General features: G+C 33.3%; 1 protein-coding gene across 3 annotated transcripts; it reads right to left on the reverse strand.

Moving 5' to 3' along the window:
* Positions 1–252: 252 nt before the first annotated feature.
* On the reverse strand, positions 253–9,412 carry LOC120072323 (uncharacterized). Of its 3 annotated transcripts, none has more exons than XM_039024792.2 (10): positions 9,080–9,412; positions 8,688–8,755; positions 7,632–7,693; positions 7,389–7,538; positions 5,865–6,041; positions 4,344–4,484; positions 2,215–3,893; positions 1,744–1,800; positions 1,577–1,646; positions 253–1,187 (listed from the first exon to the last, which is right to left on the reverse strand). In XM_039024792.2, exons 1-10 carry the CDS (start codon positions 9,283–9,285, stop codon positions 501–503), a joined length of 3,297 nt encoding a protein of 1,098 aa, XP_038880720.2. In that variant the 5' UTR covers positions 9,286–9,412; the 3' UTR covers positions 253–500. The 3 variants fall into 3 exon arrangements, with proteins under 3 accessions (XP_038880720.2, XP_038880717.2, XP_038880721.2); XM_039024789.2 differs by having other exon boundaries at positions 4,272–4,484; XM_039024793.2 differs by lacking the exons at positions 8,688–8,755; positions 9,080–9,412 and adding an exon at positions 7,836–8,650 and having other exon boundaries at positions 4,272–4,484.
* Between the last annotated feature and the right edge of the window lie 1,572 nt (positions 9,413–10,984).

The raw sequence follows: 10,984 nt of genomic DNA on the forward strand, positions 1-10,984 counted from the left end.
TCTCAATTTCTCTACTTCTTTTTCTTTTATTAACTTTTTCTTTTTCTCTTAATTAATAATATTTTAATGCATTCATTTAATCTAAATGTCTAATTATTACTAGATTTTGTAAATTAATAAATGGCCAATCATATTTAATTTTCATGAAGGTTCGTAAGTTCGTTGGAGTTTTTGCAATCTTGGTGTAAGAACTTGGGTTGAATCTACCAATTGATAGATTAATTTATTAAGATTCGCTACAAAACCAATTAATTAGAGAGGATAATATAAAATTAATTTATTTTCCTGTACATTATCGACCAAAAAAGTGGGTCAAATAGAAAATTACTAAAATTACTAATGATGCAGCAAATAATAACCAAGCATGCTAGAAAAAGCAAAGATAATTATGACGGCTATTTTACAAGGCGAATGGGAAGTAAATAAAAGGCAATTTATTTACAACATGGCTTTGTTGGGTGAGATTTACTATTAGATTTGGCCTTGGAGAAAGTAGTTAATCAGCTCTTGCCATCTCCCAAGATGGAATCTAGATTTTGGGTGTCTTGGCTTTCCTCAGAATCATTAACTACTTGTGAAAAATCAAGGCTTGTGTACGTCCGAATGCCTGGACCATGTCCATCACAATCCCGTGTCCGTCCTTGTTGAGCTCGTCTTACTTCCTTTTGATGTTGAGTTAATTCGATCTTCTTCCTTTTCGGATTAGACCTCGAGGCATCCTCCTTGTGCTTGTCATGATTTGTAGTTGTCATTAATTCAATTCTTTTTGAGCTCTTGATGGATGTTGCACTCACTTTGTGGCTAAAGGGAGGATCAGCATTTTCTTGTCTTGCAGGGCATTGTTCAATTACCCACAAGCATCTCTTCTGGAGTTTTATTCTTCTATTTCTTGATAGCTTGTGTAGTACAGGAAGCAAATTTTGAGGGTAACTTGCAAGTAAATGTTCACCGAATGAGAAACTCCAGAACATAATGGTCGGCTCTGAAATGGAGGGATTCGGGTGATCGAGAGTTTTTTCGAGTAGAGGTGCCATAAGCCTCAGAAAGGCAGAGTCAAAGGCTAATGAAGGGCAACCCTTTTGCAAATGACTAATGATTTTAGACCAAAGGATTTGAAGCTCACTGTTAATGTTTTCATCCAATGTCTCCATTTTGGTCAACCACAAAAGCAATGGAGAGGATATAATCTGGAAATGAAAGGAAAGTGTTAAATAATGTCAGTCGAGAGACTGACTACAACAGCTTAAAACTACAAAGGCGTAAAGAAGAGAATTTCAGGATAATGATTACCGATTGAATCACAAGAAAAAAAATGAGAAAACTGGTTATTTAAGTCCTGCATTCTTGAGCATAGTTCAGCCATATTAAATCTATGCTAACGTCAACGGTGAAGGTGATTGCAATAATGTAGTTTTGAAGTGAAAGAATGAACATTTCAAGATCATAATCACCACCACAATCAAAAGAATGCGAAAACAAACTGTCCTAATATGCCTCACATAAATGCATGATCCCAATGACCAAGGTGTGTTTTGCAATATGTTTGGATCAGATGGATGAAACCAGATTTATTTACCTCTATGAACTCATATATATCTTGTTTCAAGTGAAGGCAGCTGACAAATTGAGCCAATGCCGAAAATACTCTGCAACATTCTTACTAGGGTGAGATATTAATACAAGCAAAATGCAAAGAGGAATAACTTGCACATGCAGATTATTACAACATTTGTTACAAAATACCTGGAAAGCCAACTTGATGAACTTTTTCCTTGCTTTATCCATAATAGTTCAATAAATCTGTACCAGGAACGAGAAGAACAAGAAACTGAAGAGTTAGAGAGATGAGGATAGACAATACGCAGACAGAACAGATTAGTATCACTTGGAACATTAATTGTCATTTATATTGCATTTTTTTATAGAAATATTAATCATCATTTATATTGCATTTTCCAGAGGTGCCTCATTAACCTCTCCCGAAAAAAAAGAACACATATTCCAGAACATTAGATTTGTAAGTTTCCATAAGCAAAGATTTCAATGGAACTGGAGTTCTCTTTTTATCTTTCATTATTCTTAAAAGCACAGCCTTTCAGCTGAATAAATAACTCCAATTCAGGATCTATTTCAAAATTATAAGAGATGAGAAAGGTAAAGTTAACCATTTTATTGGTCTTTCACCAGAATCAAGAGGATAATGTTTCCATTTACCTAGCAGCCAATCTCAAGCTAGAACTACTGAAGCTGGATTTTTCACAGTTACTGTCTTCTCTCATAATTCTATCTCTATCTGATCTTCTCTTGGAAATTTGAAGCCCTTTCAAGATGTTTATGACAATGTCAACTAGTATTGAGAGGAAATCAGCACTAAAACCTTCACAACTTGAGCAAGATTCATTCCCACACCCAGGCATGCTTTGATCATTGAGGCATCCGTTTAACATAGAAGCCAAACCCTCAGTAAAACTGATACTCATGGAACTGTCAAGCTGCAATGTGTTCACAGAACTATAAAGCGACTTCCAAACTTGGACAACAGATTCAAGCTCAGGACTCTCCAGCGGAGAGCCACACAATTCTTTTGAAGAGCATACAACAAAAGGGTAGGAGAGGAGAAGGCATATGGCATTCACCCCTTTAATTTCTGACTTGGTTTTCAAAGTGAGATGATGCCTCATAGTACTGCTCTCCATCAAACCTTTTGCTATTGCTATCCATATCTTCAGGCTACTGGGCATAATGTTTTTGTGCAGAACTAAAATAGCTGCAAGTAGATTATCTGGAGGTATAAATGAAGAAAATACAAGTTCAAAATATATGTGCATTTCCTTAAGGATGCAATCCGTGAGGCACATTGTCGAAGTAGACCGAACTGCAACTAAACTGTACATTACAACTAAATAAACTATAGGTGATACCTTATCCATGTAAGATATAGAAGGGACACCAAGAACTTGTTCATAGCTGGTGTGGTTGACCGATTGGACTGCATCCATTGCCTTGAGGTCTAATTCAACCTCATAAAGAGGGGATCCTAGTATAGAAGGTTCTAACTCCTTGGTGACAGCCTCAATAAAGTGAAGGACAGCATAATGTAAATGATGGTGAATATAGATATCACCAATTATATCATCAGACAGATGTCTTAAAAACTTTAAAATTTCCCTCAAACCAAACATAACATCATCATAATTAGCAGATGGCTTTTTTAGCTCTAATTGGAGTCCACTTAGGACAGATTTAAATAACCTTTGACAAGCATCATATGCAAAAGTCCTATTTTCATCGCTGAAGGTCTCCATTGATGCTGAATTGGTGATAACACAAATCATTTTTAAATGAAAGTCCAGATGATTTAGATTCCATGGCAACCACCTTATAGGACACTGCTTCCAAGACCTTTTACCAGTTTCTGAATATTCAATCTTGGATGTCCCCGCTTCTGATTTGTCGCATAATTGGGCAGTTACATCATTATCCATGTGTGAACACTTCACCAATAGAAAATCATCCAGCAAACTTAAGCACGTAGTCCACAATCTGATATTTTCATTATCTGGATTAAGCCGGAAAATTTCCTTGAGAATAGGCTCTAACACTAATTTTATCATGGATGGACTGTTTACAAATGAGTCAAGTTTATAGAGCAGATAATGCCATGTGTTCAAACATGAAAGGCGAACAGATATGTCACATTTACTCAGCATGACACCAACCAAAGGCACCATGATCAGCTTTATACTTTTCGAAAACCCATTTGCTTGGATTTCACAATTATTCCCATTTAATGTTTGCACAGTTTGATTGCTGTCCTTATCCTTGACCAAATTAATCTCACACGGTAGAGCTGGAGTGTGAACAAGAGCATCAATTACACCTTCCCATGCAACCTGCAAGGTCAAGGTATCAAAATCTTTCCGAGAACGAGATTCATATATAAATATTAATAACAGAACTCTCATCAAGCATGAATGAAATATATGCCTTTTTATAAGAACAGCTAACATAAGTTTGATTCTCCAGTGATTTTCTGGGTCACCTAAACTTGTAGTCTCAAGTTTGCAGCCTACCTTAGTCCCATGTGCAGAAGTCTTTCATAGACACCCAATTGATACAAGGATCATTATCCTGTTAACTAAGCCCTAAACAATCTCCGGAGTTTTATTTTGAACTTGAAGGCTCGCAGATTATATTTGCATGTCATTAACCTTTTCTTTTCTTTTTACTTCCGAGAGCATGCCATAAAATATACAATTCAGACCAGGTACCTGAGAAGCAATCTGAACTTGAGGGTCATGATCTGAAAATGTCCACTCAGGAATTTTAAGCATATTATTTACCAAATTTCTGTTCTTCATGGAATGAGATCCTAGTATCCGGATGAACCATCCCCAAGCTGCAATAGTCTGAACCTTCATTCCAAGATTTAATAACTTATCCATTCCAATAAGCAATGATTCCTTCATATCTTTCACAAGCGCCTGTTGAAGTACAGAAGTTAGTATATAGACATGTTTAAGTATTAAGTGCTTCATATTCTTATGACTTTATCTTTCTAAAGCAATACCCAGGTGATAGGCCTGGCCCAACAAGACAACATATTCAGGGGGCTATCCCAGGCTTCTGAAAAAGAGAGTAAGATAAGCAAGCATCCCATGTTTCTTTCTTCCACCTTAATTTTCCCCAAGAATTGAGTGTTCTAATTTGCCCTTATTGTGTCAACCATCGACTGATAATGGTTGTTGGTTGCATCATATCAAGTTACAAGAGACGAAATTTTTATGGAAGAAATGAATTATCAAAATATCTAGTAACGATCTCTTGTAGATGCTTCACATGGTGAGCAAACATTGGTTTCCAGATTGTTTCGTATGCCGTTTTAAGACTTCTTAGACTGAGGTCAAATGTTTGATTCTATGGCACAGTAGGGCCAATTTCCAGACTTCCATCTGGACCTACTATTGAACAACCATGACAGATTGTCTTTCTAAATCCCAACAAAGATTGTTTATGATATCTTGTTTGTGAAAGTCAAATGTGAATATGTGACAACACAGATAAACTGCATCTTTCTAGTAAAAGAACTCCTCATTGAAAGAAAGGAGTCAATCCCAATTCTGACAATTAAAGTGAATTATGAATGCATTTTTAAAAAAAATTGGAGTTATGACATTTCTTCAATTTTTTATATTTGGAGAGAAGTAAAATGATAGCATTATTTTCAAATAAGAAACATTGCATCAGAGGAATTTTGAGACCTAAACCAGATATTCTCCCACTCGCTCAAGCAAAGGAGATTTAAACATTGTTCCAATTGGCATTCATCAAACAAGAAGCTAAATTTCAAAACTCTCTTGCCAAACGGCTCCAGGTGGGAACAACTTAACGGAAAAACTATTTTCACTTCTCAATTAACACCCAGAAAAAAATATACAATTTATTTCAGGCCAAAGCTTCCCAACAGCCTTATCTAGATTAGTGATATTTGTACCTTGACAACAAAAGGGAGCATGTAAATAAGTTGAGTGAGCACAAAAGTGACTAGGGAGATGGTATATAGAAACAAATGTAGACATTCTTCATTTTCTACCATATAGATAACTGAGATTACATAGTTTGTTACCTTTAGAATCACTAATACATTGCATGGTGGAGACTAGAAATGAAAATTTTTCATTTTTATCAAAAAATATATTAGTAAATGCCCGCCTTACATTACCTCCAAGTAGTGAGTTTTTGTTACTCCACTAGAGTGCAGAGGCCTTTGTCTCTTTGTTGTATAGTCTATCTCGTTAATGAAAGATTGTTTCTAACAGAAAAAATTATGACATTTAAGACAATAAAAACAGAATAATGAGTACCTTGGACAAAACTAGCGGAGGAGGTAATATTATGGACCTGATCTTCAACAAACATCTCTCCGACATATCCCTCTCTCTTTTATCGGAGCTAAGAAGTCGTCTGTATATAGAAGGAGCCCATATATTGGATGACTCTCTCATTTTATCACTTAATTTGGCTGCCAGCTTTGTAATAGCCTAATGTATAGCATTAAAAGACAAATCACAAATTAGTAAGAGAATAAGACAATTAAAGTCCATTTGCTTCATGACTACAGACAAGTTTTCTTAAACATTGAAACCAATGAAGCAACCTTGGATTAAAAATTTTATCAAATTCAAAAACATGTTAGGCCGTATCATCCTGAACTTACTTTTTACGTACATAAGTTTAAGAGTACAGATCCAAAACATCCAATTTTTCACTGATTAACTCTTAGAATAACTAGTTTAACTAGAGCTATTAATTTAATTAATATATTGAATTTCATTGATTTTTAATGTCAATTTGGAGAGGACTAACCATAATTGTGAATTTACTGGAAGTCTAGAACTATAGATGTCATCATGAAAGACTCAATTACTGCTTTATGGTTAATACAGGATATTGAACAAACCAGATACCATGCAATGTGTTCATAGTGCTTGTATGCTCATGTTTTGTCCATATATACAAGTTAAGAAGGTACCCTATAATGATAATCATAGGTGCAAGATTAAACTACCCATTCAATTCACTTATTCCATGACAGAGAAATGTTCCAGGGGAGTGCGCCTAGTGAAAGCCAGAAAGTAATGGGCCCAAAAAGAGTGTGTTAGCACATGAAGAAAACTGAATAGTAGTGCATTAAATAGTAGTAGTATAGAGCCGTTGGGGTAGTATGGTTCTCTGAGCATATGAGTTTGTCATTGGTTGTAGAGGATAGAACACTAAAAAGCAACTAGGGGAACTAAGCGAGGAGTATGAGTATATAGTAGTTGAGTAAAGAAAGGCAGATTAGTGCTGATAGGAGGGAAGGCCTCTCTTAAGAGCTTGTATGGTTTGACGGCTTTCTATGGTAATGAAATAATATTGCATTTCCTTCAAATGCCCATTGAGTATGTATCAGATTAGTGCTCAACTACCATAATGGCTACTTAGCCGAGGAAAATAGCATGGTTCACCCTAGGAAAATCCAAGAATACAGCTAGAAGTAAGTTTATCTAAGCCAATTTTTGGCAGTAACAAATGCAAATAGTAACGAAAGTAAGAGAGAGAAATTTTAATTTTCTATGTCCTAATAATTAGCATTGAAGAAGTCAATCTAAGAAAGTACCCAGGTAGCAACAGCAGTATCTTAGTTTCCAGCAAACGATACAGAGTATTCCTAACACGTCAGTATTGGAGAGACAGACTTGCAGGACACAGATAATGGGGGAGGGAAGTTTGAATTCTGGACTTGACAGAAAGTAACAGCTTGTAACCACTAACCAAGGCTACCCCATATCCCGGTAGAATAGATAACGTATAAAAGCTCCAATATAATCATCGACCTAAACTTGTACCTGCATAGCCTCAAAAGTGGTCGACAAAGACCCATTCGGATTGTCGAGGGCATAAGTAACAGCCAGCAACAAAGATTGGAAGTGCACAGCTAGAATGTCTGCATCAAGCTGTTGAATGGATATGCACCACACTCCTAAGTTACACACTGACTGCAACCAAATAGGTGGATTATAAGTTAAATTTAGAAAGAGGGTATAAACAGAGTGGTTGATGAAAATATAATTTTGGAGCCTAGAACAAACCTTTAGTTTAGTTCTATTGATTAGTTCTGCCAATGACTTAAAAATAAAGTTTGCTTCTTTCGCTGGAACATGGATAAGAAAGAAAAAGATAAGAAAACTTGTTTCTATAGTAGTCAATAGCAGAAAATATTAATTCTCAACAATATTGCCGTTAGAGGCCTCAAGAGCCAGCCAGATTGAGTAAAATATTCAAAATAATCATACCAGTACTGATGTTTGAGATCAGCATATCTGGTCGTTGCTTTTCTGCTAGTCTCTATAGCTAATTACATTTAGAAAGTGTATGGATGTATGTAATAAGTTGTTAAAACAGTTGAGTATATGAAAGGTAAAAGAAAAGCATAGCCATGGGCATTTCTCACTAATACAAGCATTCAAATATTTCTACTCAAGCACCAACACCTTTTGCTGATGAACGGTAATCAGTGCTTCCAGACTAGCTCTTTTTTAGTTAACATTGAAGAAGGTAAGCACTTGACAGTTAAAAGTGAAGAAGGTATCCACTTGACAGTTAGAATTGTAAGAAAATCCCTATTGTTACGAAAACGACAAGGAATATAAAATAGAAAATGTAAAGAAAGATCAATACACAGATATACGTGGTCACTAACAGTGTGTTAGCTATATCCATGGAGCAGAGGGAGAACAATATTATTAGATAGAATGTTTTCTGAATATACAATGGCACTATTAGAGTTAGAGAGTTTATATAACGTACTTTTCTAAACCTTAGAGCCTTAATCGTAGATAATACGAATTTTGAATAAGTTTCGAGGGCCATTATAATTGGTAGTTCAAAGCGTCAGCTAATAAATTCAAGGCATTCCAACACCTATAATGTAAGGGTATGTTTGTAATACATTTTCAAGTGTTTAAATTAAAAAAAAATAAAAATAAAATAAGCCATTTTGGAAGAAATTGGAGTATTTGGCAACCGCTCAAAATAGCTTTTCAAGTGTATTTTAATCCCTTTTTATCAAAAGTGTTTATATAAAAATGAGATTTTTGAAAAATACTTTTTTCTCAAGTCAATCCAAATGGGTCCTAAATACATACCCGGAATGGCAGCAACAATCGATGGGTGATAAATTATGAATCCTAAGCACTTCAATGCCTGTGCCGCACTGAATGAAGAAAAATATAACACTATAAATCACACAATATTACCCATTTTCAGCCCATTAAATGCCTAAATATGGAGAAAACAAATGTAAATAAATCCGAATCAGTCTTAAAATATACCTTCAATTGCATACTAATAAGAAGCCAAATAGTTCATATACCGTAACATATACTTTGTTTCTACCCTAAATTTTAGTTAAATAAATTATACGATGCTCTCAATCACAATAAACAACCAAACCTAGTTTAAATAAGAGGAAATACACGACTCGGTATCTCGAAGAAAGCAGCAACTAATGAAAAGTATGAATACAAGTAAGCCTTACACTTCTTCGTCTTCGTCGTGCATATCGGAGACGATCCAGTGTATCGAATCCCGAGAAAACTCCGCTAGGGCATCAATTGAAGTGCGGTTTGTATTAGAGGCCTGTTGGATTTGTAGAAGAGTGGAGTAGGCAAGTGATTTGTTAGCTTTGACTCCAGAAGAAATGAGGGTATTGATTTCTTTGAGACGGTTTGAGACGTCCGACATTGCTGCAGAGTGAAGAACAAGGATGCGAAAGGAGAGACTCAGAGGAGGAAGACAAATTTCGCGCCAAAATTGTCCCGTCGGAATGGCCTGATGGCGGGGATGATAATTAAATATATTTCGGCTCTCTTTAGCTACATATCTAAAATGTCATACAAATGTTCGATTAAAATATTGAAAACGTGTAATAGATATTTTTTTTAAAATTATCGAAAATATATTTAGAAAATATGTTTAAATTAGTGTACGAATATTTCATACTTTTAAATAAATTAGCATGTTTATTATTTATATTGTATTTATATTCATATCTAATATTTTGTTACTTATTTTTTTTCTATTTTATGAATTTTTTTAGGATGGAATAAAAATATCGATTCAATTTTATGTTGATGTCAAAATCTATGAAAATATGAAAAAAAAAATTGATAGAAATATCGATATATTGATGAAAATTTGACTATAGCTATAAGTAATTTACACTCTAATATTTCATACTTTATAGTTTTTAATGATTTAGACCATTTGTAAAGAATATTATTGAAATTATATAGGTTTTCTTACCTATGTAGTTTGATAAAATGACAAAAAAAAAAGTATAAATCACAAAATTAAGTTGTTACATAATTAAAATCAAGCTTTCTTTATTGGATTTTTCACAACATGAATTTATTCGCTTCAAATCTATATTTACTAAAATGAAAGTCAATTAAAGAGCCACAATTATTAGAGTTTAAAATTAACATTGCATTATCTATAAAATCTTAGAAAGTTTATTAGAGAGAATTTAAAATTAACATTGCATTACCTATAAAGTCAAAGATGCAATTTGATGACATTTTAATGTCATCAATAAAAATTGATGTACCTCGTCAATATAAATTTTATTTTTTTAAAAAATATATTTTTAAAATAGAAAATAGTGAAATCTCTACCAATTTCTTAATATTTTGGATAAGAATGGTGGAGATTTATGACATGAGATTTTTACATAAAACATCTTTTTAAGTCATATATTTCAAAAATATCTTTAAATTTAAATTTATTCAAGAAAGACTTTTAGTATTACTTTTGGACAAATTTACTCTTTTATTATTTTATTCCCAATTTTTTTATATATTTCCCTATTTTCTAAACTTTTTTAATGATAGAGAGAAACCCCATTTATCATGGGGAGAATATATATTTAATATGATTTTTTGTATTTTCAAATGAAGAGGAAAAATGCATTTATTTGTTGAGATTTTTCCCTTTATTTAATTTAATTTGAGAGAGAAAATGCATTTAATGAAATTTTATTTTTTATTTTCGTTGGTTTCATTTTTTTTTTTTTTTTTTTGCGGATTCATGGCTATTTAAAATATACCTCATAACATTTTGTTAGGTATTTGAAAATATTATAACCAATATATGAAATATACCACAGTATATAAATTATAAATTGATTCAATATTTGACATAAATCATCGTATAATCTAATATATGAAATATACCACGATATATAAATAATATTGGCTTAATGTTTGACATAAATCGTAATATATTTCATAAATTTCATTTACAATGTATATATCCATTTAAGTAATCAAAAACCCCAACACATTAAAAAGTGTATATATCACAATACACATAAAATCTAAATAAAAAAAAAATATCTCGATTAATTTTTATATTCTAACAAATACCTCGAAACATTGTCAAT

Source organism: Benincasa hispida, chromosome 2, assembly GCF_027475165.1.
Source record: "Benincasa hispida cultivar pf3 chromosome 2, pf3_genome.v1.1, whole genome shotgun sequence".
Taxonomy (NCBI): Eukaryota; Viridiplantae; Streptophyta; class Magnoliopsida; order Cucurbitales; family Cucurbitaceae; genus Benincasa; species Benincasa hispida.

Bases quoted from the DNA above. Each gene is read 5' to 3' on its own strand.
- LOC120072323 (XM_039024789.2), bottom strand. From the start codon at position 9,285: ATGTCGGACGTCTCAAACCGTCTCAAAGAAATCAATACCCTCATTTCT. The intron at 7,539-7,631 runs GTTTGTTCTAGG...ATTTGGTTGCAG, and splicing joins TCAATAGAACTAAACTAAAG to TCAGTGTGTAACTTAGGAGT. The intron at 1,801-2,214 runs GTAAATGGAAAC...TTCCTGGTACAG, and splicing joins AGCTTGAGATTGGCTGCTAG to ATTTATTGAACTATTATGGA.